At 48.1% G+C, this 27027-nt stretch overlaps 1 protein-coding gene across 2 annotated transcripts in view; it reads left to right on the forward strand.

The window, feature by feature from the left end:
- Window positions 1-27027, forward strand: part of PAX5 (paired box 5) — a 127979-nt gene that overhangs the window by 76414 nt on the left and 24538 nt on the right. For both annotated transcript variants that reach the window (XM_039381688.1, XM_027723365.2), the window contains exon 8: window positions 16431-16532. In XM_039381688.1, the coding sequence (XP_039237622.1) occupies window positions 16431-16532 (102 nt within the window). The remainder of the gene's footprint in view (window positions 1-16430; window positions 16533-27027) is intronic.

Raw genomic sequence — 27027 nt, forward strand, 5'->3', positions numbered from 1 at the left:
TCTTGCTGTCTGCTGCCTGCTCTCACCTTCCTATCATCCTCTAGAAATGGCACCATGCCTTTTTTTTAATCTAGGAGAAATCTGAGAGAAACTGTAAAGGATTCAAGAAAGAAAAGCTACAAAGTGTAAAGTGTTCAAAATCTTGTTTTAATAGTGCTGCTGCATATTTTGTGAGGAAAGCTCTTGCTTATGTTCTCTATTATATTTTGTGAAAGAGCTCTTCCTGTAGTGCTGTCCTTGGAAAAGACTGTGTTAGCTGTGAATAGAGATTTTATAAATCTACCTGGGGCTTTTTTTTTGGTAATGTACCATTGTTTCTTCTTGACTTTGTATTATATCAGGCTAAAAATGTGTGAATTTCAGGTTTTGGTATTATTTCTCATAAAAATGTTAAACTGTAATTAAAAAAAATGCAAAAAGTAAAATGCAGTGGAAAAAAAGGAAAAACATCACTGGCACTCAAAATATGAGTTGCCTGGTTTTGAGCTGCTTAATGGAACTGGCACATCTACCAGCATGGGGAATATTGTTTGTGGAAATCCCTCGAGAATCATCATGGACAGGCACTGCCTGTGCTGCCACAGACTTGACACCTGGCTTGGGATTTTCACAAAGAGGTGGCTGAAAACTGAATTCAGTTAAAAGAGTGAAAGGAGTGTCAGGGTCCCTCTGGAGCTTTTCTTTTCATCCTACATTCTTTGCAACAGCCTGAATTCCTTGAGCTCAGCAGCTCTATGATGACACTGTACCTTTTTCTGAGCACTAGTTCCTGAAAAAAGGCTTGTGTATCAACAGTATTCCTCTAGAGAGGGGTCATATGTGGGTTGTCCCCTCCCCAGCAGGCTTCAGCTCTGGCAGTTGTGGGTTCAGACCTGGCGGCCTCCCCATATGTGAGGATTCTCTGTGGGAAGGATGATCCTGGACTGTTGGTAATTAAGGATTGCAGGAGGATCTAGGGTTTGGAAGAGTGTGGTGTGAAGGCAGCAGATGCTGCTGCAGTTGTACTAATTGCGAAGTCCAAAAGACGTGTGGGATGTTGGGGGATGTGGATGAGACTTGCTTTGTCAGCAAATCAGACTTTTGGTGCTAAACAGAGGCCTTGGTTTTGCTCCTTCTGTCTTTGTTAATATAATTATAATTATGAAATATAGACAAAAACTTTTCCCAGGCATTGATGTAACCTTGAACAGGCCCAGTAGCTGCTCACAGTGGAGCTGTGTCCTGTGCTGCCTGTGCTGCCTGACCTGCCTATGCTAGCCAGTACAGGCAGTCCTAAATGTGTCCAAGTCTGGTGCAGGGACAGAAAAGCTAGTGAGATAGGCACTGGATGAGGGCAAAACTTGAACTGATCTTGCTGAGCCAGGGCTTTGCCCAGCCTAGTCCAGGTGACAGAGTTGCACATGTCCCCTGAGATGTCTGGAGAGCATTGCCCATCTTTCCCTGTGGAACTGCACTGGGAACAGTCATCACAGGAATGCGCAGACACTGGCAATAACTGGTGTGAGAGGGACATATGTTACATGTGTCATGTAAGCTGCACATGTGCAGGGTGAAGGAGTGCAGGACTGTGCCTTTGCTATTTGTGTTTTGCCTGTTGCTGCTGAGGTCACACCAGGAGGTGCTCCATGCATCCCTACATCCTGTTCCAGAGCATTCCCATGGCTTCATCCACCCTACAGTGACCAGTGTTAGCTCTGAAGTCAAATAGTTGGTCATGAGAGGTGTAGGTAGCTGCTGTGGTCTCCTACTGTGAGGATGCACAAGGCTGCAGGAGGTACATTGGATCTTTTGGGGACATGTAGAGGTGGGATCACCAGCTCATGGCCAAGTGCACTCTTGTTCATTGTATAAGGGTTCACTGCTGTTTAACAGGCTTGAGCATGCAGTGCCACAGGCTCACCACTCAGGAGATAAATTTTGTCCATGTTCTGCTGGGGTGTTCACTACCTTCAAGTCTTGATATCAACTCAGGCTTTAATGAAGAAGCTCTTAAGTTCTCAAGATATGAGCGAAGTATCGGTGGGCCCCCTACTATGACATGGATAATGCTCCTTGGGTGTGACACTACCTTCCTGCCTCGACTACTGTGTGGTAGGCAGTGGTGCCTGTCCCCGTGCTTGGCCCCTTGGAGTAATGCAAAGCCACTGCTTCTGTGTGTCACCTCACCTGAGGCTTCATAGACCGCAGAGTTACCTTTGTGCTTTCCTCTGCAAGGCGCTGCCTGCAGACCCTCAGCCAAGCACTCCCTTTCTGTGGCGGCTGCTCTGAGGCCCCTCAGCTGCAGCAGGCCTCTGATGGGGGGGTGTCCCTCCTGCTGAGGAAGAGTGGACCTGCAGCCCCCACAGAGGGGAAGGCACTGGCATTGCTGTGAGGCTGGTGCTCCACCAGAGCCAGCCCCCGCGCTCATCACCGTTCCTCTGGCCCCACTACACGGCAGCAGGGACCAGTGGTGGCACCACAGGACTGGAGAGAAGAGGGGAGTCAGGGTGGCATTCTGTCACCCCTCCAGAACATGGTCCCAGCCCCTCCTCCTCAGTGGACCCACTGGGGTGATAGGAACACCCGGCAGCTTTGCTCAGTGTCACATATACCCCGTGGAGAGCAGAGCACTTCTGCCCCCATCATAAGTGCTGTCCTGAAGTCACTCCTTTCTCTGAGCTTTCTAATTATTCCTGTCCAATCTTTCGTCATGTTTTCTTTTAATTATTTTTCCCTTTCTTCTCTCCCCCTCTTTTTTTTCCCCTAAAAGTCCAGCACTCCTCTCTGGTGTATTAAGAATATGAGTGAAATTGATGGCTGGAACGTCTGAAGTCTTTATGATGATGAATGACTTTCACTGCCAAAGCTTTTATTGTCTCTGATTTGGGAAGAAGGGGAGCGGATTTATTGTGACCAACTGTCATGCCATTTAATACAGTTATAAATCCTGATGCCGTGACGGGCACCGGGGACCTCCTCTGGCCACTCTCCTACCCTGCTTTTGTCCCTGCTTGACATCCTCAGCTGTGGTGCAGACAGTGAGAAATGTGAGCTGGGAACTCCCAGGTGGAGGGTGATGGCTGAGGACAGGGCAAGCCCTGAGTGTCTTACCCAGATCCAGGCAGGCTGCAAAGCCCCTGGCGCTCAGGATGGGTGGAGATGCCCCATGACCTTAGGCACCAGTGCAGCATCCCCCCATCCTGGTGCTGGTACTCATGGGCTGCTTCAGTCCTGCATTAATGTGGCAGAAGGGGAATCTCCCACTGTGGCTTGGAGCAAATCCAGTTCCCCATCTCCTTCTCTCCTCTAATCTGAACTCACTGAAGGTTGCTTCCCATAAAGTAATCCATATGTGTGTTATTTTCTGAACTACATGGTGCATCAGTTGAGGTACACATCTACTATGTTATGAGAGATGATGGCTACTCACCAGGCAGCTCAGAAAGAGGTGAGACTTGGAAATCTGAACTTGATCCTGCTACTGCACAGGGCAGAAGAAAAATCAATTTGTCTTAAAGTGATTTCAAATGAGATGTTTCAGGTTCCTTCAACTAAAGAGAATAAAATATTTCAAACTTGACAACTGAAAATATTTAATGGAAAACAGTGAAATCCAAGTGTGACAATATTTCCGCAGCTTCACTATTTCCATCACAGAATTCAGGTATAGTGCCTGATTTCAACTTTTCAACTTATTCCAGGTTAAAAAAAAACATTACAGAAATATCAGAAAAATAGTACATGGATTGTTGATCTGGACTTTGTTGAACCCTAATTAGGAGGTTGAAATCTAGGGTGTAGATATTTCTCTTGTGAGTGGAAAACTGCCGATGACATTAGCAATGATGCTTGGATTGGAAATGTCTCCATCTCAGATTAATTCCAGATGCAGATCATAAATACTGATTCTTGTGAGATGAAAATATCAGTATGGGTTTAATGTTGCTGCAAAAAGATTGGTGGAAGCCGTTGGGTTTTCTTTCCGTCTGTGCTTGTATAGCAAGTTGAATAACCAGTTGTTAATATGCTCAAGTGTTTCTGTCTCTGGATGCGCCAGTAGGCTGCCAGGTCGTGCCCACCCATGTCAGTGTTGACAGGGTTCCCCTGCATGGGAAGGTGTCTGTCTGCATGAGAGCAGGTGGGACAGTGAAGCCCTAGGTTGCCTGGTGTCTGGCCAAGTGCTTGCAGCCCCAGCACTTTGCTGCTGTCTCAAGCCCAGCTCGACATCCAGAGCCCCAGGTGGTGACCTGCTGGCACAATGTCAGTCATTGGGGTGGGCACTGCTGGGGGGTTTCACTGCTCCGGCTTGGGACCAAAGGGATTGCCATCAAGGCAGGTTTGCGTGATGCCTGAGCTTCTCCTTCTGCTCTCACTGCTTGCAAAGGCCCTCTGGATGTCACTGCTGTCCTTTGCAAGGTGCCTGGAAACCCATGTCCTCCCCTCTTGCCTGGTTGCCTGCTTTCCCGCTTTCCCATACACAGCTGGGGAGCATGAGGCCCCCTCCCTGCCAGTGCCATCCCAGCCTACCAGGTCATGTCAGGGACCCAGTGCTCAGCAGCCTGCCAACACAGGCTTGCCTGGATTCTAGGAGCCTCCCCAGGCCATCATGCGTAGTCCTCAGACCTGAGGGCAGTGTACCCTCAGCTGCCAGGCTGGGAGGAGGAGGTGGGCTGCCCTGCCTGGAATCATATATCAGATCACATATCATATATCATAGTACAGATGCTCTGGAGCGACATCTGCACCTGCAGGGCCTTTTCAGGCAGTTCCTGTCACAGCCCAGCACCCCTAGCTAGTGGCAACCATGCTCGTGGTGTGTAGGGTACCAGGTCAGGAGCATCCTCAGATGCCCATCATGGAATGGCTGTGGTGGCAGACAGTGATGGAGGGGATGTCTCCATGCTTTTCCTCATGCACTGCTGTGGGAAGGTCCCAGAGATGGATTCATGGCCTGGTACAGGCAAGGCAGCTGCCTGTGCTGCTGCCTCCGAGTTGTCTGTGGACAGCGAGATCTTTTGGTCAAGTCTCCAGACTGAATCCTGAAGGTGTCTGAGCCCTACTGAAGAATGCTCTCCCTTGGGAACAGCTTCTCTGTCCCAAGGGCAGCTCCCAGCTTGAGCCAAGGCTATGGACCTGCAAAGTGTGCTGAACTGCTCCCCAGGGCTGGCTTTGCCATGCTTATCCCTTTTCTAAACTCATAAATGAGATTTGTTAAATGGGCTGAACATGTGAGGTTGGAAACATTCTGCATTTCCATTTCTTGAAGAGGGAGAGGTTGGAGGTCAGCCACCTCTCCCCCTACATATCCATTAGTTTTCGGGAGCATCCATGGCACCACAGTAAATTGCTAACAATCCTCTAGTTTCTACGCTACAATTGCTACTGTTTGTTTTTTTCCTATAGTTCCAGTGTCTGGAGCCCTGTTACGGTGAGAAGAGTTTGTAACTCTTCACAAATTGATGGTTATTTCTTTTTAGTCTCCTCTATTGCAAAGAGAGAATAGAAAACAGCTTCTGGGCTTTTGCAAAAATTCAAACAGTGAAAAAGAAACAAAAGGAAAAAATATTTTATTTAAAGATCTCTTGGTAACTCAGACTCTCTTGTGATTTTTGTGGAGTATTGAACACCTAGCTGGGCAGTTGCAGGAACAGGGATCCCCCTGATCACAAACTTTTCAAGGCGCTAATCATCTTGGTCATCTTGCGTCTTTCCAGCAGCACAGTGATTACTCTGGAGACAGTCTCCCTGAGCCTGCTGTGCTGCTCTTATAAGAAGTATTGCTGTGCTGCAGAAAGGAAACAACAATAAAGGGAATATGTTGCTTCTGCATGCGTTAAGAGCACTGATCAAACCACATGAGATCCCATTTCAGACATAATGTGCATTGGAGGGCAAAATTAGATTGAGAAGTAAATGGAGCCTAAAATTTCCATAGCTTTATTCGTCAGAAAGCTGTTTCATTGCGTGGTTTAATTCTCCTACTTCTTTCATTCATTGAATGTAGCGTGCTAGCTAGAGTACATTTTAGAAATAATGGGATGAAAAAAACCCTTCTTTAATTTGGTGGTGGTTGTGAGGTGTGTAAGGCTGTTCAGACCTGAGATGTGAGGTGATATGAAACGCAGAAGCATATTACACAGTAGCAGAAAAACAGCCAAAGTCACACTTTCCTCATTTTAGCAGGAAGAGGTGTTTTGTTTTAGGATTGTTATTTTATATTTTGGCTTTTGATTTTGGTTTGTTCTGCATTTATGTAATGCTGAACTATTTAAAGTTGGGTTTATTGTTTCTATTTTAAAGTTTCATTTCATTGCTTCTTGTGAATTACACTGAGTGATGAATGGCACTTGACCAAAAAATAACATTTTCTAGTCTAAGACCTGCCATGGTGGCAAGCCCATTATTTTTACGTGAGATTTCTTTTCCCTCCCCTTTAAACATGTAGATTTGACAGGAGGAGGCTAACTGGTCTCTCAGATAAGTAGACACATGGGGTTTTTGCCTTCAAAGGAAACACTTGATGTCATTTCCAAATCAACACAGATTGCTGAGGAAAGCACTTAATGTGCAGTGAATCCCTTTTGAAAGAGTGAAAACTGCAGATCTGTATAATTGGCACCAGTGGTGTAACCAGAGCAGGAGGACAAGCCCATGTTTTTCTCTGTCCCATGCACACCTTTTTGCATCCGTGCTTCTAGGCTGCATTCCTTGCTCTGTTTCCTTTCCAGAGCCTATGGAAGCTGGCTTGGCTTCCCTCATGCTGCTTCATCAGTTCCCACATGCTAACTGTCTCAATTTTGGCTCTTCCTACCTTGCATTGTGAGCCACGGAAATATAAATGGGGAGAGGAGCCAATTTCGGGCTGCTTTCCAGAGAAGGTGTCAGCAGACCTGAAACCAGCTGAATTTCAGTTAAAACTCTCCATTTCAGTGGTATGGAACTGGAGTCTCATTTTTGAGATCTCATTTTGACCATCAGCAGATCCCATCCTGTCAAGGCCAGGACAAGCTGCCTTCCCCTGCTCCTGAAGCCTGGTGTCTGGGGAGGCTCTTCTCCACCACACTGGTGGAGGGACCGAGCCTTGGACCAGGAGTCAGTGGGGCCTTATCCAAGCTTGGGCTGTTGGGTCCTTGGGCCACCATAGCCCTTTTTGTGGGCACCATCTCTGGCTGAGCACACACAGGGTGTGTGCTGGACCCTCTGAGGGTCCAGCCTCCCTTTTGGCTGTGGCAAGGCCCTGCAGATCCAATGGCTGCCACCGTGTGCTGAGCCATACTTGAAACTAAAACAGAGGAGAATAGGTTTTCCTGCCCTGTGAAAATATTCAATATTTTTACTTTGTTCAGGTCTGTTTCCTATTAAAAACAAACAAACAAACAAAAAACCCCACCCAAACCTCCCAGATCTGAAGAAATTTTAACAATTGAAGTTACTAAACAAGGTAAAACTGGCCCAGAGCAGTGTGCACTTCTTGGTTTTGTTTGGGACACATTTTGTATCTGTCTTCAGTACATTACATTTTACATAGAAAAGTAATCCTAAACTTCAAAATGAGATTTGAAATTTTTTTTAAAGGAAAATCAAATATTCTAGCATCTTCAGAACTTTTCACATAAACTCTCAGTTTAAGAGTTAAAATGCACAGATGAACAGTTCTCTACTTGCATAATCCAGGGTTCCACCCTTCGAATTTTCTGGGAGCGTTTCTGTCTCTAACGTAAAGGTTTCATTTAAAAATATCCTTGCTTTATACAGTAATATAAAGGTGAACCTGAAGTCTGTGGTCTGCTACCTCCTCCTCACTGTGTGCCTGAAGATGCTCTGTTGTGCCTGTTTGTCCCCTCCTTTCGGGGGCACTGTGCTCCTTGTTAACAGAGGTGTTCCCAGGGTTTAGACACGCAGGAGCAGTGCAGAGACAAGCACCTGCGTGGGATTTGTGGGCTATGCCAGGCAGACCCAGCTCCCCAGAGGACCCTCTCCTGCAGGGCGCTGCTCCAGCCGCAGCCGTGTGTCCCATGCTGCTTATGACCTGTTGCTCGTCTTCTGTTCTCCAGGCAAGTGTGGGAGGGGAAGGGCTCCACAGAAGGGATTCAACAGATCCAGACCACCATGTATCTTCCCATAAAATCTCATCATCCTCATACTCACCTCCATCTGCCCTCCCTTCCTCTCTGTGCCCCCTGATAGATGAAACACCAGAGATGGGATTGTGGTAGTGTGTATCTGGAGTGTAGTGAGATGCTCTCTATCATTCTGTCATGCATTCCCACGCATGCCCACACTTTCCCCCATCCCCGCACTTTCCCACATCCCTCCACACATGGAGCTGGGCACTGGAGACCTAGCCAAGCCAAGCCTGGCTCCACCCTGACCACTAGTGGCCCTACTAGCCCCATGCTGGTGTTGACAAAGGGAAACTTTGTGAGGCATGAAGGTGTTGCTTATCGTGGGCCAGGGAAAGATTCCGTTATGCTGATGCATTTTAATGTGTGGCCAATTGTCAGCCACACAAGACAGGGTAGGGGTGGGTCCTTACAGAGATGTTGTCAGAGTATCTTTCCCTACTCCTCACACAGGTATCCCCTCCAATACAGTGTGAATGTGTGCGTTGAATGAAGGGGTCAAGCTGGGGAATTCTAACCTCGCATGTGTTATGGGAGGGTGAAGAGAACCAGGGGTACTTTAAAGATCAAGGTGGATAATGGTGCAGCTCAGCTCAGCTCTGCAGAAAAAACTTCATTCTAGCAACCCTAAAAAGTATGTGAGAAGCAGGACTGTTGAGTTGTTCCTGGAGTGCAAAAGCTCTGTGGCTGCACAGAAGAAGGGACAGGAATTTTATGCAGCAGCAGCCAAAGGAGATTGTCCAGAAGAGAAGGTGGCAAGCGCAGAGCACTCTAGCTCCAGGACTCCTGCTTAGAAATCACAGAGATTTCTCAGCAGAGAAAACATGGGAGTATTTGTCTGTACTTCTCCACTGCATTGTTGCTTTGCTAGAAAGCATTGTTCTTCCTTCCTTTCTCTTTTCCTTGCCCTGCCTCTTTTTTGAAAGTGAAGTTGTGTCAATGGGAAGAGTAGCAGACACACTTGCTCCAAAGGGCAGCTTTGGACATCTGCTGCTGCCTTGCAGATGATGAGAAAAATAGACCCACATCTGCAGTCTCTGTTTCAGTGCAGTGTGCTTAATATAAATTTTATGGCTTTGATAGCAGATTACAGTGCCACTGTCATGAGCACTTGCAGCCCCGGTCACAGTGGACACTGTGCATTTCAATACCTCCGGCACTAATCTTTCCCCCACTGCTCACACTCCCTGGCTGCTAATTTCACGCAGGCCCTTAAACATGATGGATAATTGTGTTCTGCTTATCAATGTTTAATTTAAGGGCTGTTCCATCTGACCTGGGTGCCCTTTGCAAGAGCTGTGCCTCATTATTGATTTCATGGTCATACCTGTGACATTACCTGCTTTGTAGGAAGTAGACTTTGACATTCCTGTGAGGCTTTGGCAGCCAGAGCTAATTGTCAGAAGAATAATCGAGTCAGCAAAATCATTACAGGTGATCTGTGTGTTACCACTGTTTTATCTGCCTCTAATTAGGTGCAGGAGAGGTAACTCATCACAGTAAGCACACTGCACTGGGTTTGATGTCCACAAATAGAGCAAGATGACCACAGGAGGGGAGTTATTCATTAACAGCAGCAATTCAGTGTGTTGGGGTCCCACGCTGGTGACATCTCCTTTCCCAGCAGAATGGGGTGAGATGCCATCCTGTAGGCATTGGTGGTACGCAAAGTCTGAGCCACTTTTGGTCATGTGCCCCAGTGGCTCTGGACCCAAGGCAGTAATGACTGAGGTGCTGTTGTGCTCGGTGTAGAGCAGTGATTTGTACGCGATAAAACCAGGTAGTTTTTTTGAGACATGATTGTCTCTGGTTCCAGTGCTCCACTGCCCTGTGCCACTTAACTGGGCACATCATGGGTGACACATACTAGTCCCCAGGTGGTAAGGGGCTCAGGAGCCAGTTGACTGAACTCATCAGGTCCTTTGAATTGTACGTTTGACCAAAACCTTTTCTTTAGGATAACAGTTGGAACTGGGCAAGAGAAGAGCTTTTGTAAGTGGAAGCTGGATTTTTCAGAGTTATAGTCAGTTCTGGTGATGGGTATAACTGAGATAGGCTGGAAATTTGGGCTTACTGCACAGAGATGAAGTGGTTCCCCAAAAATGTCTCTGCCAATTACTTGTTTTTGTTTTTTTGGATGTTAAGCGATTTCATGCCTGGCTATAGCATTCCACAGCTGCCTCATGTCTGGGGTAGCCGGTGCCCAGTGTGGCAGGGAGGCTGCTGCTTCCACCAATAAAGAGAGCAACATGTTCAGGCTCCTAGGGGCAGCAGTCCCCAGGGGTCCTGGCAGCAGACCAGCACCAATGCAGGTCCCTTTCTTAGCCACTGACATTTGCAGGCACCTGACTAAGGCTGTGCCATGTGACAGGGCCAGGAACAAGAGCTCAGGATGGGTGCCATCCTCCTCCCATTACAATATGGGGTCTTAGAGACCACGTGAGGCATTTCAGAGGGAGCACAACCTAAAGCCAAGTTCATCCAGCTGGGTGACCTTTTGGAAGAAGTTTATCCATTTTGCTGATGCCCTGCAGCAGCCATTCTGTAGCATGCCTGCATGAAGGCAGTGTCAGGATTCCTCTCATGCAGAGACTGCTGGGCAAAGGGCTGTAGAACTGCAGACTGAGTGGGATGGCACTGGAAGCACCTGCTCAGCTTCTTGCATGATCCTGTGGGCTGATGTGGCAGCATCTCTTCATTTCCAGCTTTCTTAATGCAAACCTGCATTTCTAAAATTGTTTTCTGGAAAGACATGAAGAGCAGCCTGTCTGTTGAGCCACAGGGCGGTGGGGGGGGAACTCTGCTCTGTGCTGCTCGGCAGGTCTGGGGCAGGATATGCTTTTGGCAGGGGTGGAGAGGGTGTGGCAGCCTGGGATGGAGGCTGGGGAGATGCTGGTCTCTGCTCCTGGAGCACCTTTGTGCTGGGTGCAACGTAAGGTACATGCTACCTTGGGTGGTTTCAGATGGAGGGTGTATGCTGCCTTGGGTGGCTGTTTCAGATGGGCTGATGCCTTGTGGTGATACTTGCAATGACAGTGGGAACACAGGGGGATTCACCAGCATCACTGGACTGACTTTCCCAACATTGCTGACTTGTTGATGTGGAACCTCTGACTCTGGAGAGGGGAGGCTACCCTAATAACCCAGAGCACTGCCTCATTCTTGATCATGCTCCTGAGCTGGTGGCAATTGTACACCTGCTATGAGCATGGAGTGGCAGGTGAAGTGGTGGCTTCCCTTGATGCAGACCATGGTGCATCTCCAAGAGCAAAATCAGCAGCCCCACCATTGCAGAGGGTGTCTCTGAGACAGCAGCAAAAGGGCTTTGTAAGCCCCCTCCCACCACCTGAACCCCCTACATTTTCTGATGTATCCTTTACTGTAATTAATTACGTGTCCAGTGGGCTCATTTCTTTCATACTCTTACTGCCAATCTGTTAGATAAAGGGAAAAAAAATGCTTTAGTGCCCTGTGGTATTGAAAGTGAAGGGTTTTCACACTGTCAGGGTAATGAATTCTGCACGGGTTTGAAGCACCTGAGCTTGGGGAAGTCCTTGTGTCATGTTTCTGGGAGTGACAACCCCCAGTGGTTAATTACTGCCATGGATGAGAGCTGAGCTGATAGCAAAATGAGATAATTTCATTACTAGTTTAATTTGAAGTTAATTGGATTCACGTTTACACAGAGTAGTGTACAAAGACACACTTGGAAATGCTCTTTGCCACCTTTTTATTTTTTTTTTAAGGTAGATAAACTGAGGAATACTTCTAAACTGCTCCCACTTTTTTTTTTTCACTGCAGTTTGGAGACAGCAGAGTCCTTTGCTGTCACAGGCAGCTCTCTGTTCCAGCCAGCTTGTCCTGCAATGGGAACATTTGCTGATGCTCAAGCACTGCTTGCCACATCTGCTCAGGGGGTGATGCTAAGCTCTTCTGCAGCTAGTGGCAAAATTTCACTTATGGAAGAAAATTACTTATTTGCACTTTCTTTACTAAATGATAGTTTGCTCTCATTGTGAGTGCTGCCAGTTCCTGGTGAATGGAGGGATGGACATTTGTTGACTATCTTCTGTTTACAGAACCAAGTCCATTGACATGTGACATGACATCCAGTCCCCTAGACTGTTGATATTGTTATTATTCAGTATTGTCATATTCTGGTTTTTGGAGTAATGTGGGATGAATTCTGGCAAGGACATGCCTAAGGCTGGAAATGATGTGCAACTTGTTGGCCTTGTGCAGTGAGCCCATGGTGGCCTGTGTATGTGCAGGAGTGTTTGTAGCAGAGGCATTTACTCCACTGCCCCCAGCAGTAATCCGTCGCTGCTGTTCTCCCTAAGACATTTTCCCTCTGGGGGAGAATGAGAGATGGGTCAGCACTGCCTTGCTGATGAGCCCATTGGAGGTGCTCACCAGTGATGCGAAAGAGCTTGATGAGGTGGTCTGGAAGAGGCGGCAGGGTGAAGGAGGTGGCAGGGTCCAGGCTGCATGAGCACCAGAGCTGCTGTGTGCTCTCTCTATCGTGGAGGTGTGCCAGTCTCAGGTCAGCAGGTACCACTGAAGGTACTGGTACTGCTGGGGCTACCAGCTTCTCAATGGGGAGGCCACTCCGGGCAAGACTCAGCAAGATATTTTGGTAGTTGGTGCTTAATAGTGTTGTCAGAGGCTGTTGGAAAGAGGTTGGTGCTTATCTTGGAAAATCCTGTTCTCTGCTCCATTTGAGCCTCTCTGTAGGCTGGACCTGCCATCTGATTTGCTCTGTCCTGCACAACACCAGCCCAGTGAGGCAAGGGGGCAACTCTGCCCCATCTCCAACTTTAGGCATCCAAAATAACCTCCAAAAAGTTTAGAATAAAAACATTTAGGAGCAAGATGTGTCTTGAAGGACCTTGCTCTCTATGTCTGTGTGCCCCACTGGTAACATGTAGGTGTTCCGTTCCTCTTGGCTGTTTTGCCTGAATGGATAGGGCAGGAACAGAACACCTTGGGGCAGAGACTACTTCTTACTCTCTCTTTGTGCCTGGTGGATTAGTGTTTTTCTCTTAAATCAATTATTTCAGTGCAATTGAAGCTTGACAATATTGGGGAAAAATCTCATAGAATGACAGATGAGTTGGAAGGGAGTTGGATGAGTTGGATGAGTTGGAAGGGAGCCACAAGGATCATAGAGTCCGACCCTTAACCTTGTGCAGGACCATCCCCAAGAGTCACACCATGTGCCTGAGACTACTGTCCAAATGAATCTTGAACTCTGTCAGGCTTGGTGCTGTGACCACTTCAATGTTCCAGTACCCAACCACGCTCTGGGTGAAAAATCAGAGGGTGTTGGGTACTGGAATAGATGGGATGTTCCGACCTTTTTTTTGGGAGGGGGGGGTACGTTGGATGCAATAGACAGGACGAGGTGGGATTGAGCACTTGCACCTATGCCATTGGTCACGTTTGACCAGCCCCCCAAGGCGCTGCCTGAGCCCTGGCTGTGGGGAAAGATTTGTCGGCTGATGACAGAACATTTAATTTGGAAATGGGATGTAGTGGAAACCAGCCAAACCTGTGGAATACACTATAAGTGGTGTTTCCTTGATTCATGAAAGACCAGAGGTCTTGCTCTTCATGCTGTCACCAACTGCGGTTGTATTGCTCGGTGCCCTTGACAATGATGCTAACTGTGCTGATTGTGACAGTGGCTTTGGAGAAAGTGGAAAATTTGTAGTATTTCAAAATATTGAAATAAATTGCAAGTTTTTCTTAATAGCTGTTGGAAAGTGAGGAGTGGGGAGTAGTCAGTGTGGAGCAGTTCCGGAAGGAGAGCTCACTCACAGGCCAAGGCACCTTTGGGACAAGAGGCGTCGTGCCATTGTGCAGCAACACCACACTGCTGAGGAAGGGAAGAGCCACGGTGTCACTCCTGAGTCTATGGAGGGCTCCTGGATGGCAGCAGTCAGGCTGTGAGGTGTTTGTCTGCATTAGGGACAGTTCTTAACTGAGTCCCTGCCAGCACTGGGTCTGAATTTACCTTCTGTGACTTAATTTAAGTAGATAGCAAATACCTTTGTCTTCTCCAGGCTGCAGAGATGACACAATCAGAATTTAATTTTATGTTGGAGAGAAGGAAGCAGGGCAGTGATGAGGGGAGAACATTTTAATCTGAAAGAGCCATTTTCTCCCTGCATTGAATAATTAGAATTCATGATGCCATTCCATGAGGGATCTGACTTCTCCCTAGAACTGGAGAGCAAATTAATAAATTGTTTTGAAACTTAAATTCTTTCAGAATGTGAATGCACCATAAATATTCTGTAGGAAGGGCCTGAGAGAAACAGTGTGCATCCCAATTTGTGGATGCAGAGTGCTTAGTAAAGTGGGGCATGTGCTGAGAGATCACTGCAGCGATGCTAGAGTTTTGGCACAGACCCCTTTATCAGAGGGCAGGGGGGAAGTGGCCTTCATGGACATGGCCCAGGGATTGTAAGCTGCAATTTGCAATAACTCACGTACTTTTCTCTTATCAAAGGACGTCTCATTTCTTAGAAAGATATAGGAAAAAAAGAAAGATCAGCTCAAAATGAAATTGTGCCTCAAAATCACTGCCAATCTAAAAAGTTTAAAAAAAAAGGTTTTGGCTTTTGGGAAAACATTCAGTTTCAACCTCTTCAAGCTCTACAGACTTGAAAAAAGTTCACTGACATAAAAACAAGTGCCTGCAGAAAGCAGTGTGAAAACCAGAATCTGTGCATTTCTTCTTGTCAGTGGTGGTAAAATCAACAAAACCACATTACTTTTCTTCCTGATCCAACATGCTACATTTTGATGAAGGAACCTGCACTCCCTGTGATTTTTGCCCAGCTTATGGGCTGTTTTCAGCCACCAGGATCTTGGAGCTAGGTGGAACCAGAGTGGTTCCTGACCTGTAGAGGCTGAAACAGCAGGGGCTCATCCTTTGGGCCAAGAGCTGTCTGCATGCAGGGTCCCTTGCCTGAGATGCACGCTCAGATTTTCAGAGCTCAGCACCCATGCAGTGTCTCTGCTCCTGAACTATGGTTTGGCTGTGAGGGTCGTCTCATTCCCCTCATCCTTGGAGGAGCCACTCGGCAATCCTGGAGGCCCTGGAAGTGCGGGGGTGGTGGACTGATGGGACAGGTCCCCATACGAGAGCGACGCCCTGAGCAACTTGTGTGATACTCACACTGGGAAGGGATTGCAGGGCCTGCGTCCAACTGCTGGCCCAGCTGTGATGCTGCAGGTTTAATGCTACCAGGCACCTGAGTGTGTCTTGAAGGCCACTAATCTCTGGGTAAGTGGTCTGCCCAAGGATGCTGTGGGAGTCCAGAAGACCATGAGTGAGCTCCAGGAGTCCCTCTGGGACAAGGGATGGATCCTACCTGGTGAGATCACGGAGTATCAATTTCTAATGGAGGGTCACTTTTGGCTACTGCCGTTGCCAGTTTCCCTGAAATTCCACTGTAGCAGCCTGAAGAGATGGTGACTATCCAGTGACTGTCATATGGGACCAGGATCCAGGCAGGATTGAGGCGTCACTTCTGAGGTGCTGCGCGAGCCACACTGTCTGACCTCCTGTGTTTATTCTGCCCGCAGTGCCATGTCCCGTGAGGTGCTGGGAGCTGTTTCTGGGAGGGCAGGAAGGAAGACAGGTCCAGGGGCAGAGGGAGATGGAGAACACCTCCACTGCTTGCTTTTGTGGGGTTATTTCTATGGAAGACCTGTGGGTACTTGATTTAAAAAATCATGTTTCTGCAGCTTAAGGAAAGAGCATTGCATAAGACTGTGTTTGGGAATCTGACGACTCTTCTGGCACCACAGCAAGCTGTATTTTAAACCACTTTCCTGTCTTAAGGTCTTGTGTTTGTCCTTTTTTGTTTTTTTTAACTGCTTTAATGAGTGGCATCCTCCATTGTATTTAGATAGCAAACATCCTTAGCCTGTGCACTGTGATTTTCTAGAGAGTTTTCTGAGAAAGTGTCTTTAAGATCAGTGTTATTTGCCATTTCACAGTTTCTGACTTTACAAATCTAAGCTTTGGAGGAATTTGGGAATAGGGCCAAGCAGCCAGAGTTCAATCGGGTGCATTAGTCTCCCTGCAGAGCTCTGCTCTTCCCCTTCCCGTCTCTCACTTCATTGGAGCTTTGTGGCAGCTTATAGAGAAAACAAAACTGTGCCTGCCCTCCCTGCCAGCCTGGAAATCCCATGCTGGTCCTCACAGAGTCGTGATGACAAATGCATGGCTGTGTTCTGGGTGCTTGGGGAGATGTAAAACCATGTCCGCTTGCCGCAATGCTCACGTGGTGATTTGTTGGTTTGATTCCTCAGGTCGTGAGCTGGCAAGCACAACCCTCCCAGGATACCCTCCTCATGTCCCTCCTGCTGGACAGGGCAGCTACTCCACTCCAGCGCTGACAGGAATGGTGCCTGGTGAGTCTTCAGAAGAGGGAGGGTAAGAAAAAATAAAAGGAAAGAAAATAGCATTTCAGGACGGAGGCTTTCTGTGGATGTTCTGTGCTGAGGCGAGCATGAAGCAGAAGCCATAATGCTGAAAGGGAAAGGGGGTGTGGAGTGTTCCTGAGTAAAGTAGGACCAGGCTCCCTAGCACAGGAGGTCATGCAGCCTGCAGAGTGCCAAAGTAAGGCATTGGCACTGGGATATTGAAGGAGCTTCCAGCCTCCCTTCTGTGGACCATGAAGATTGTTCCATGTTGGGCCATGCCAGGCTCTTCCCATCTGATTCAGGCTTTGCTCTAACCCACCTGTTTTCTCCCAACACACTGTGTCCCTCTCTGCTGCCTCAGAGGTGAGGTCACTTGCCCTGGGGGCTGGATGTGTCTCAGCATTCTTGTGTGCAACCTCGAGTCCTGGGGGCACTGAGTTGTTCCCAGGACACTGTATTTCTGTAATTTCCTTCCCCTTTTGGAACCTTACAGTGAGAAATGCAGGTGGCATGAGCCGGCTGGTGGCCACTGCTTGCCTGTATGGCATCAGGAGGTGGGGTTGTGCAGGTATCTGGGGTGGGCAGAGCAGGATCTGCAGGTTGGTCACATCGTTGGTGTCACCCAGCTGCAGATCTGTGCACAATCTAAAGTAGGATGGTGACATCCAGGGCTGGCAGCAAGCAATGATTGGGACACAGCAGTGGGAGTACTTGCTCTTTTGTCTTTTCTGGGGAGTTACCAGCTGTTTGGGAGCAGCTGCCAGGGTGGGATGGCGAAGCTGCAGGACGTGGGGCTTGGTGGTGCTCAGCCCGAGGAGTGTGCTTTGGTGATGTAGAGTCATCTGAGCTGATTTTCCCAGGTAATAGATTTTATTTTTAACTACATATAGGCTTCTGTGACCCATTATATTGAATAACTGCACTGTTCCTCTCACTGGTTCCTTTAATAACAACCTTCTGCTCCAGCTAGTGTGAAGGTCAGCTGCAATTCCTGTAGGTTCTCCATCTCATTTAAGTGAGAATTTGCTAACTAGCATTCAAAATGCCTTCTCAATTCTTCTTTGACTTCTGTCCTTTGCAGGATCACTCTCAGAGCCTTGCTAGAGAAAACACTGCAGTCCCCAAGGGGCTGATGGTAAGGCAGGTGACAGACCCGGTCTGGTGCCATTGGCACATCCCTACTTGTTCCGAAATGGCCAAATGCCATGACCGAGCATGGGCACATGCTTGTTGTGCCAGCTCTCAGGGATTCATCTCACGACTTGCGTCTGCCTTGTACTCATTTTTCGAGCCTCTGCTAGAAATCTCCTTCCTTGATAAGATTTTTAATCATAAGCCATGAATTTCTGCTCATAATTAAGCAATTGTGTGAGTTAAGTGCTTAGAGACATGGGAGAAACGTATACATCATAAGACATAGGCAGTGTTCTGTTGCATGCTTGTTGCTGCTGCCATTGCTTCTGCTGCTGTGAGTAAACCTGGCCCTCAGCACACTGCAGGTGTTCATCTCCCACTTTCTGGTGTCTATAGCTGCCTGTGGGGTAGGGGAGACCCTCTGGCTTCTGCTTCAGCTGGAGACAGCATTTGCAAGCTGTGTGGATTCAGCTTTGTGCTCTGTGCTTATCTCTTCACCAGCTGCCACACTGCTCATCCCAACAGGAGCAGTGTTGTCCCCTGCCAGACCCAGGTCCTTCCCTGTCTCTCATACAGGCAAGAATGCACATAGGAGCCTGTCTCTGCTGCATCTCCGTGCCTTGTTCAAACACGTGCTCTACGATTTCACATCTCCTTCCTCCCTTTCCTGCAAAACCAGGGAATATCAACATATTCCCATATCAACAGGGAATTTCCATTTCTATGTGGCTTGCGAATGTCTGCCATGGCAGACAATAAACTATTCAAATACTTTTCTCTAAAGGAATAAAAAAAAAAAAACACATGGCTTTGATTTCAGCCCAGAGCTTTAGGAACTGAGAGCTAGCATGGCTCAAGGCTCCCATGAATGCGTTCTCTCTGAAGGTCACTGGTCCTTCTCCCTTCTCCTGCCTTTTGATGGCTGTCACCCTTTAGAGTTAACTGGAAAGGAGCTCTCCCAGCACCCCGTAGTGCTCTGATGTCTCAGGGCACAAGTGAAATGCCACGGTGAGGACAGATGGGCAGATAGGTGGGTAAACTACTGGCTAGGCGGTCAAACTTGGAGATGTTGGCAAGTGTCACATTCCAGCTGGGTGCTGGTGCCAGGCATGGAACTGCAGTGCTTGGCCGGTGATATGTCTGGGTTAGCACCTTCATCTACAACCGGGAAAGAACACAGTTTGTCAGGTGTTCAGATGATGCCAAATGGTGTGATGCCACCAGTAGGCTCCGGAGCAGAGTGGTAACATGGAGGCACTGTATTTGTGCTTAATTAGATGCTGCTATTCTTGGTCTGTGTTTTGGCCCAGCCACCTTTGAGAGTCTGTTCTTTTCCTGCCAAATTATGTGAAAACAAGCACTGATAAATGAGAACTCCGTCCTTGAAGGAAGCATTTTGTATAAACTGAAATTAATTGGGGCCTCGCTATTGGCCAATGGCCCTCCAAGGGCATTTGAAGAAGAAAGTGAAGAGGAGTGTGATGAAGTAAGCCCCCAGGCTAATTTAGAAAAGACCCCCTGAGGCACAGCACGTAGGTGCAGGCAAATTCCAGTGTACACACGCATGCGTAAAAGGGGCACCACTGACATGAGGGGGGGAGGGACCAAAGGCCTCTGGCTGGGCGGTGCTGGCCACACCTGCCCAGGTAGATGTCATAGGTTAATTGTATAAAAAGTAGAGAGCTCTTGCTGGGAGCGGATTCAAACTTCCCAGGGAGGACAATGTTACCTCTGCAGGGCCGCCTGCCATCCTGTGAGCCTGCCAACACTCCAGGCATGCAGCCTGTGCTATGGGGAATTCTGCGGTCGGTAAGACAACCTCATAAATAATGCCTGAGTGAGTGAGGGGTTGTCCTGGGGGCTTGTTTCCCTTCTCTTTCCTGTCTCTTGGCTTCTTGTTTTGTTGGCTGCTTCTTTGTAATAAATATTGTTTTGTTGAACTTTCAGTGGTGTACTGGTTTCAGTTTCAGCAATCTCCCTGCTACAGTCACCAAGGCAGACTGGGGATGTGTGAAACTTAACAAGGGCAAACAAAAAATCTTGCACAGAGGAAAGCAGCACTTTGCAACAAAAAGGGCTGAGGACTGTTTGGCTGCTGAAAGGACTCCAGGCACGCAGCAGACTGGAAGCTGAGCATTGGTTTGCCGTGTGCACTGGCGGTGCTCACGGCAACAGCATTCTGGGCAGGAGCTGGAGGGAAGGAATTATCCCCCTCATTTGGAATTTGTAGACTCACAATGAGAACAGTTCTGTTTTGGGCCCCCCAGCACAAAAAAACAATGGACCCAAGTCAGAACAAGCAATATGCAAACTGGGTATGAGAAAAATCTCCAAACTTTTCCCCCAAGAGGTCTCTCAGAGGGGCTGTGCAGTCTCCATCCTTGAGGGTTTCAAGGCCAGCCTGGGTGAAGCCGTGAGCCTTCTGGCCTGGTCTTACTGCTGATCCTGCTGTAAGAAGGGTCTTGAGACTACCTGAAGACTTTTCCATCCTGAAAAGCCCTGTTATCCCATTACTCAAAGTTTTGATTAAGGCACTACTGGAAATGTGCTGCAGAAATTTGTATGCTTCTGCCTGATGCTGTGAGCACAGTTGTAGTCAATAAGCTGTTAACAGGGAAAGAACAGGTCCCTCTCTGGAAAAGAAGTGATGCCAACAGTCCATGCAGATGAGACAGCTCTGCTCTAGACCCCAGTCACCATTAAAAGACAGAGCCATGAATCTCCCTTTGAGGCCAGAGGGAGCCCTGTGGACAGCTTCCCTGTCACAAGGAAGGTCCTAATGTCTACACAAGGGACCAGGAGAAATCACATTCTGTGTTCCTCCCCCAATCCATGACTATGGTCTCACCCTTCAGCAGCCTCCAGTGTTGCCTGCTTCCAGCCCTTGGCTTGGTATCCTATCTAATTTGTGTGGCATCATTCATGGGAAACCACAGGGTCCCAGGAACAACCACCAACCTCACCTGGGGCAGGGGACACAGCAGTGCCTGCAGCAGCTTGCACAGAGTGAACACTTCTTTTTAGCCCTCATTGTCTGGTGTCTGATGCCTTGAAGAATGAGAGTTTATATTCCTTGTAAATGTTCATTTTGTCTAGTGCATCTCTCTGTATATTCTCATCTGATTAGAGCTTTAATTGACTGTTGATTCCTTCTAGATTTGTGCCCACCTCAGGGCACAGGATCCCACAGGTTAATGAGATGCTCTATGCAGAAATTATCCCCAGTAATTTGGTACTGTTGTTACTATTTGTTCACACCATGACTGTGCCCGTAATGTGCTGTCACTTTGGAAATATGGAGCAGTGTTTTCCCAGCAGCCTTTACTTTGTCTCTGGAGAAGAGCAGGCAGGAGCAAACTCTTCTCCATCCCATCCTGTACTTGCAGCCTGGAACCTGGTACCATCCGGCTGTGCTTGATCTGTTCCAAAGAGGCAGTCCCAGGGCTGTTTGCTTCTTCAGATGGAGACAGTGCTCTCTTCTGCTTGCAGCTGTTGCTCCCTCTGTTCTCTTGACTGCCTCACATATGGGTTTGGGAGCAGAGCATCAGCTGGCTGGGAGCACACAGTGGGAAATGCAAGATTTGCAGGAATTTTACTCCCTGGCCCATGTGAGTGACTCAGAGCCCTTTCCTGGGGTGAAGTGTTTGAAAAGAGGGGCAGCTGCTGGAGTGGCCGTTGGCTGGTCACGGAGAGCACACTTTTACCATATTTCTCTCACCTCTGGGAGGCTGGACCTTCTCTCCAGCTCTGCTCCTCCTCGACATGGGCTCTGCGGCTGGCATGAGGACAGGGACCAGTGCTGCTTGCCTGGCATCTTTTCTTGGTCCTCTGTTGCTTCACACACAATCAGCCTGTTTCCAGCACTGGGTCGGGTCTGTCTTCACAGATCACTACTTGTACCTGTGGGTCTATTCCTGAGAGGTATCTGAAGGTTTGTGTCCTCTCATGTGTGGGGCAGATGGTGGTCATCAGCAAGGGGACAGAAGGGAAGACAGGAGGAGTGGTGCTGGAGCTACAGCATGCATGCCTACTCCGATGACTATTCCAGGAGCTGTGTCTCTTTTGGGTCCTAATGGGACTGGGGCAGAGTGGCTTGCAGCAGTTTCATTGCTGAGACAGGGCTTGAACAAACTATGCCTGTATCCAGTTTCAGCATGCGCATGCCCTCATCATCATGCTCCTGATGCTGCAGCTGAGCTGGACAAAGGTCATATTCAAGTAGCCATAATAATTCACTGAAATACTTATTCCCATTCTTGTGTTAAAAGTTCTGGGACAGCAGAGCCTGCTGTCCTTCTGTTTCTCATTCCCATTCCCTCATCCCATCTCCAGGGTTGGAACCCCCAGTCTGCCTCCCCTTCTCCCCTCCCTGGGGCTGCCGTTCACCCCATCCCCTCCTCTCCTGCTGGGCCCTGCATGCCCAGTGACAGGAAAGGGTAGACTGTCCGGAATAGTGATGCTGAAAATATAGTCATTATTGGGACTCTCGAAACCCAGATGTCCTTTCTGAGCACCGGTAATTTGTTTTTAATGAAAAACCATGCAGTGACCCTGAACAAATGAATTTCCTTTATAAGAAGTCTATGTGCAATTACCTGACTAAAGGGATCTGAAAACAGTGACATTCAAAACTGGGCTTTAAAAAGAAAGGTATAAAAAATAGCAACGTTGTCATTAGCAGTCTTTTATCTGGAGAAGATGCTCATTCTTATGTGTGAAGGGGAAGGAGAAGATGTTGTGAAACAAAACACATGGTTTTCAAACATATTTTTTAATTGTGGCTGGCAGGTATTGATGCAGAGGAACAGTGAGGTTGTGTGACCTCTTCCTGTTGGGGCTGTTTCTCACACCTGAGCCTGCAAGGGATAGCACCCTCTCTCAGCTCACTGGCATCTAGCCTGCAGCAAGGGGCACAGGGGGCCAGAATGCCAGCCTCGTGTTACGGAGGGTTCAGGAGGCAGCCTGTTCAGATGTGGGACTATCAGGATCCAATCTGTAGGTGTTGGTGGGGTTTGGTCCCCCCTACCATGCTGAAGACTTTACTGATAGTTATTTCATGTGTTTGTGTTTTTTGTTCGGGCTCTACCTTTGCCTAAGTTTTGCAATAGTGTGTTGTAATCTCCTGACGTGGCAGTAAAAGAGAGGCAGCTGAGAGGTAAAATGCCTAAAACCAGGGGCAGAGAAAGCAAATTGCAGTATGTCATAGGACATTGGTGAACCAGGTCCTCCTCTTACCTACAGCATAATACTGAAACTGCTTGGTTATTTGGACAGTGACGCTGTTGTGGCCAGTCAGCATGACTGACAGCCAGTCAGGCCCTTTATGCTAGAAGGACCTAAAGCAAATGAGGAATAAACCTTAACAATTCTTTAGTGAAGCAGAAAGTTTGCAAGTTACCTCCTCAGAACCTGGAGGTCCCAAGTTTGCCGTCTGCTTCATGCTGCTGTTGTGGTGGGGATGATATCTCTGATTGGGTTTAACCGCACTTGTGCTGACATTGCCACTTCTGGCAGCTCAAATAGCTCAAACAGCTCAAACCCAAACATCCCCCACTGTGCCTCAAAACCACCTTCACGCTCTGCAGATGCACACAAAAGCACCCAAAGCTTCACCACCACCACCAGAAGAGCTGCTACCAAAGGACAGAAGTACTGACATCTGGCCTTCTCTGGTTAAGTAAATTTTCTGCGTTTTCCCCCCAAGTTTGGGGCTGCCCCACCCTTCCGTAGTCTTAGAAGACAAATCCTGGAGAAATTTCATTACATATGATGTAGCATATGATGTGCCGTCACAAATATCTTGGGGCAATTCCAGATTGCAAATCAGCTGACAAATGATTCCCCTAATTAATAATGAAGCAGTTAAGTAAATGGTATGCATTTATCCACTGCTCGTGTACATTTTGAATGAGGGTCTGCCCGCATCTTGGAAGCCTGGAGAAACATTTTGGTTTTCTTCTCTCAGGAATGTAATTACCATGCTTGCACAGAATATAGATAAAATTTATATTGTTTTCAATATGATGTTGTCAGATATTATTTCATTGAATTGATTTAGAAATTATACTGGAGAGGACAAGAAGGTGAAATGCTGGAAAACCAACAGCCTTTGGATCTGCTGATCCACCTTTCCCTTGCAGAGCTGAGCCTCACCAGGGGTCAGTTAGGCTCTCTGCTCTTTATCCCAGCTGATGATGTGGTCCCCAGTGCTCCATGTATGGCAAAGCTGGACCCCTCTGCTCTGCCGGCTCCCTCTGCTCTGTCCCTAATTTCTGCCTCCTGTCGAGGTAATGCACTCTGCATATCTAAACATAAGTAAGCAGGGCGAAGTGTGTATAAACAAAGGGGTCTGTATTTAGGAGTGAGGAGGAGGAGGAGAGAAAACATATTGTATTGCTCCACTCTTTGGAAATTTCTATGCATTAGTAATAACAAAATTACCATAATTTGCTCGTTAACGCAGCTAGATCAGTCAAGCATTGTTCCAAACATGCAGAGGCTGCCTCTCGCTCTAGGTCTGCCAGTGAGTTAAGCACGGTGGAAATTAGCATGCAAATAGCCCTAATTCGGCCGAGCTGTCAGATCCGCATTCAGCTGCTTGTTCCCTTTGAAATCCTTGACAGAAGCGGCTCAGGCAAGCCCACCCTCCAGTAGATCCAGCCAGAAGAGGTACCGAGGGGGCACCTCCTGAGTGACAGTTTGGCTACCTTCAGTCAAATCCATCCATCGTGTCAGCCGGCAGCAGCGACACTGAGGGCTGTGGGGTGGAGGGCAGCTTCCAGCCAGACCTCCATGCTGAAACTGTCCCGTCCCCACTCTGGAATGACGGCAGGGTTTGGGGCTCCGGCAGCCGAACGATGCTGCCCTTGAGATAGGGGAGTGTACTGCTCAGATACCAGTGTTCAAGTTAAGCTGCTGTTTGGGTCAGAATGTGTTGATGTTGGCAACATAACCTCAGCCAAACTAGGAGTGTTGATTCTGAAGCTCATGACACATCGTTGCAGAGGATGTTGCTCTAGGCAGAGCTGGGATGCTGCCTGTCACCGTGGCTGCCCGTGGCCCCTGCGGATGGAGAACATGGAGGGAGGCACCAAGCTGATGGCACAGGGCTCTGTACTGCATCCCCAAAAGGGAACTGTGGGACCATTCCAGCTCCGAGGTACCCACAGAGAGATGCTGGCGGCAACTGAGAACCCAGGATATTCCCTGTTAATGATCATTCAGTGCTATGGATCTGATGTGCTGCCCAACTTTAACCAATACTGGTGATTATAAAAGCAACAGTGAGAATTTTAAAAGCCTTTTGTTGCTGGGTTTCTTTGTTTATTTTGGGTTTTGTTTGTTTATTTTGGTTTGGGGGGGGTATGTTAGTAGCCATTTTTCTGTCCCCTGCAAGACGGTAGTTTTGAGACCTGTAATGCTGAAGCTATAACAGACTGCCCCAAAACAGCCAGAGACAGAAATTTAAATATGAGGTACTTGTAAGTGACGTGTTAAAAGCTCATTGATTGCATTTCCTGTGTAGGACCTGCTAATGGGTCTCTTTGGCAGAATTTGCCCTACGCAGGGTCAGTTCGTCCCTACCCAAGCTGTCTTAGGACCTCCTCTGGGTGCTAAAGACACTCCCCCTGTATGCAGGGGCTGCAGGGGCACTGCCAAACTCCTCTGGAAAGGTAGGAGAAGGTAACCCTTTACAGAGGATTTCCTAACAGATCATTGTTCTCCCAACTCTCAAAGCCAGCAGTGACAGCAACTGTCTGGGTGATCCACCCCCAACGTAGGAGCTTGGTATCCAGCCAGGATATGGCGTGCCAGGGCTGAGGCACACTGCTGCGTCCTCTGCCCTACCTGAGCCCACTCCTTTTGGCTGGGTATGTGTCATTATGGACAGCTATCTTGTAGTGGAAATACAATAAGGGAAAGCAGGAAAAGCTAATTGTAATTAGGTGTAAATGAGGTGTAAATTAGTTCTGATTCTGGAAAGTTATGTTTTGTGTTAGTGAAGCAGAGCTATGAGGGTGGTGAGGCACCGGCACAAGTTGCCCAAAGAAGTTGTTGTGGCTCCATCCCCAAATGTGTCCCAGACCAGGCTGGACAGGGCTTGGAGCAACCTGGTGTAGTGGAACATGTCACTGCCCATGGCAGGGGATTGCGACTATATGAGCTTTAAGGTTCTGTCCAACCCAAACCATTCTGTGAACCTATGATTCAGGTGCCCAGTGTCCTGGGCCACACACAGGCCTTGTCTCTGAGAGGGGAAGGTGCAATTAGAGTTGACCTGGATTGTTTTGTACTTGCAGGGCTGAACTCAAACCACTTGCACATGGTGCGGTTTCTCAGACCAGAGAAAGAGCCATGTGAGAACACACAAAATGCTTTATCATTTCTGAACATTTGTTTTTTCATGGTTGTGTCGCCTTGTGTTGTGTCAGCACCCAGAGTTTAAAAAAACTGGAGATTACAGAAGTGTTCTGGTTGAAAACGCCAAGTTTTTGGAGCTTTGAGCCTTGTGAAGTGCTGAGCATCTGTCAAGGCGGCCAGCAGTGGCTCAGGCACTGAAGCACCTAACATGTGTGTGGGGGGGTGAGAGCCAGACCCAGCCACCAGAATCAGGCAGGCAGTTTCCTGACAAACTGTGTTTTTGAGATCCTCTAAGTAAGCAGACTGGAAAGCACTTAATGGCCTACAGGAGTGTGGCATGGCTGCTGTTTCTCTGCCACACCATTCCTTGCCACCCCAGGGTGGCAGCTGGTAACAGTGATGGGAGAGCAGAGCCTTTTGTGTTCCCATCATATCTGAGCTCGACAGGCAAACTGCCCGGTGCTTCCTTGTGTGCTGGCGGATGGGAGGTGTTTCTTTCCTCCCAGGTGTTAGACCATGGCTAGCCCACCTCTTGTGAAGTCTTGTGGCACAGGGTCTTCTCATGTGCCATCCCCAGCCTGGAGTTCTGTGTGCACTGAGAGATGTGCCTGGTTCTGAGTTCCATTTTGGCCCAGCTTTGAGCACTTTCCAAGCTGTCCTGCAAGAAGCTGGATGTCTCCTGCTTCTAGCACTTGTGTTGCCAAGGGAAAGCTGGAGACTAAGGCCTGCAACCAGGCATCTCATGCTCCCTGCACACTCATGTCTGTCATGGCAGGATGACCCCTGCAAACGTTTTGGGGGGCTTTGCAGCCATTCTTCTGCAGAGCGTTGTCTATGAATTCAGGTTTTTTGTAATTTGCTGAACTTGTTTTCCAAGAATGTAGGTGTGATTTCTGTGTAATTGTTGCTGAAGGGGATTTGCTTGCAGTTAGGACTGTTTGAACATAGAACATCAGCCCTGTGTTAATCTGCAGTGCTCAGAACTGAT

This window comes from Pipra filicauda, unplaced genomic scaffold (genome assembly GCF_003945595.2).
Source record: "Pipra filicauda isolate LSUMZ 115617 unplaced genomic scaffold, ASM394559v2 scaffold236_size1216567_pilon, whole genome shotgun sequence".
NCBI classification, from domain to species: domain Eukaryota; kingdom Metazoa; phylum Chordata; class Aves; order Passeriformes; family Pipridae; genus Pipra; species Pipra filicauda.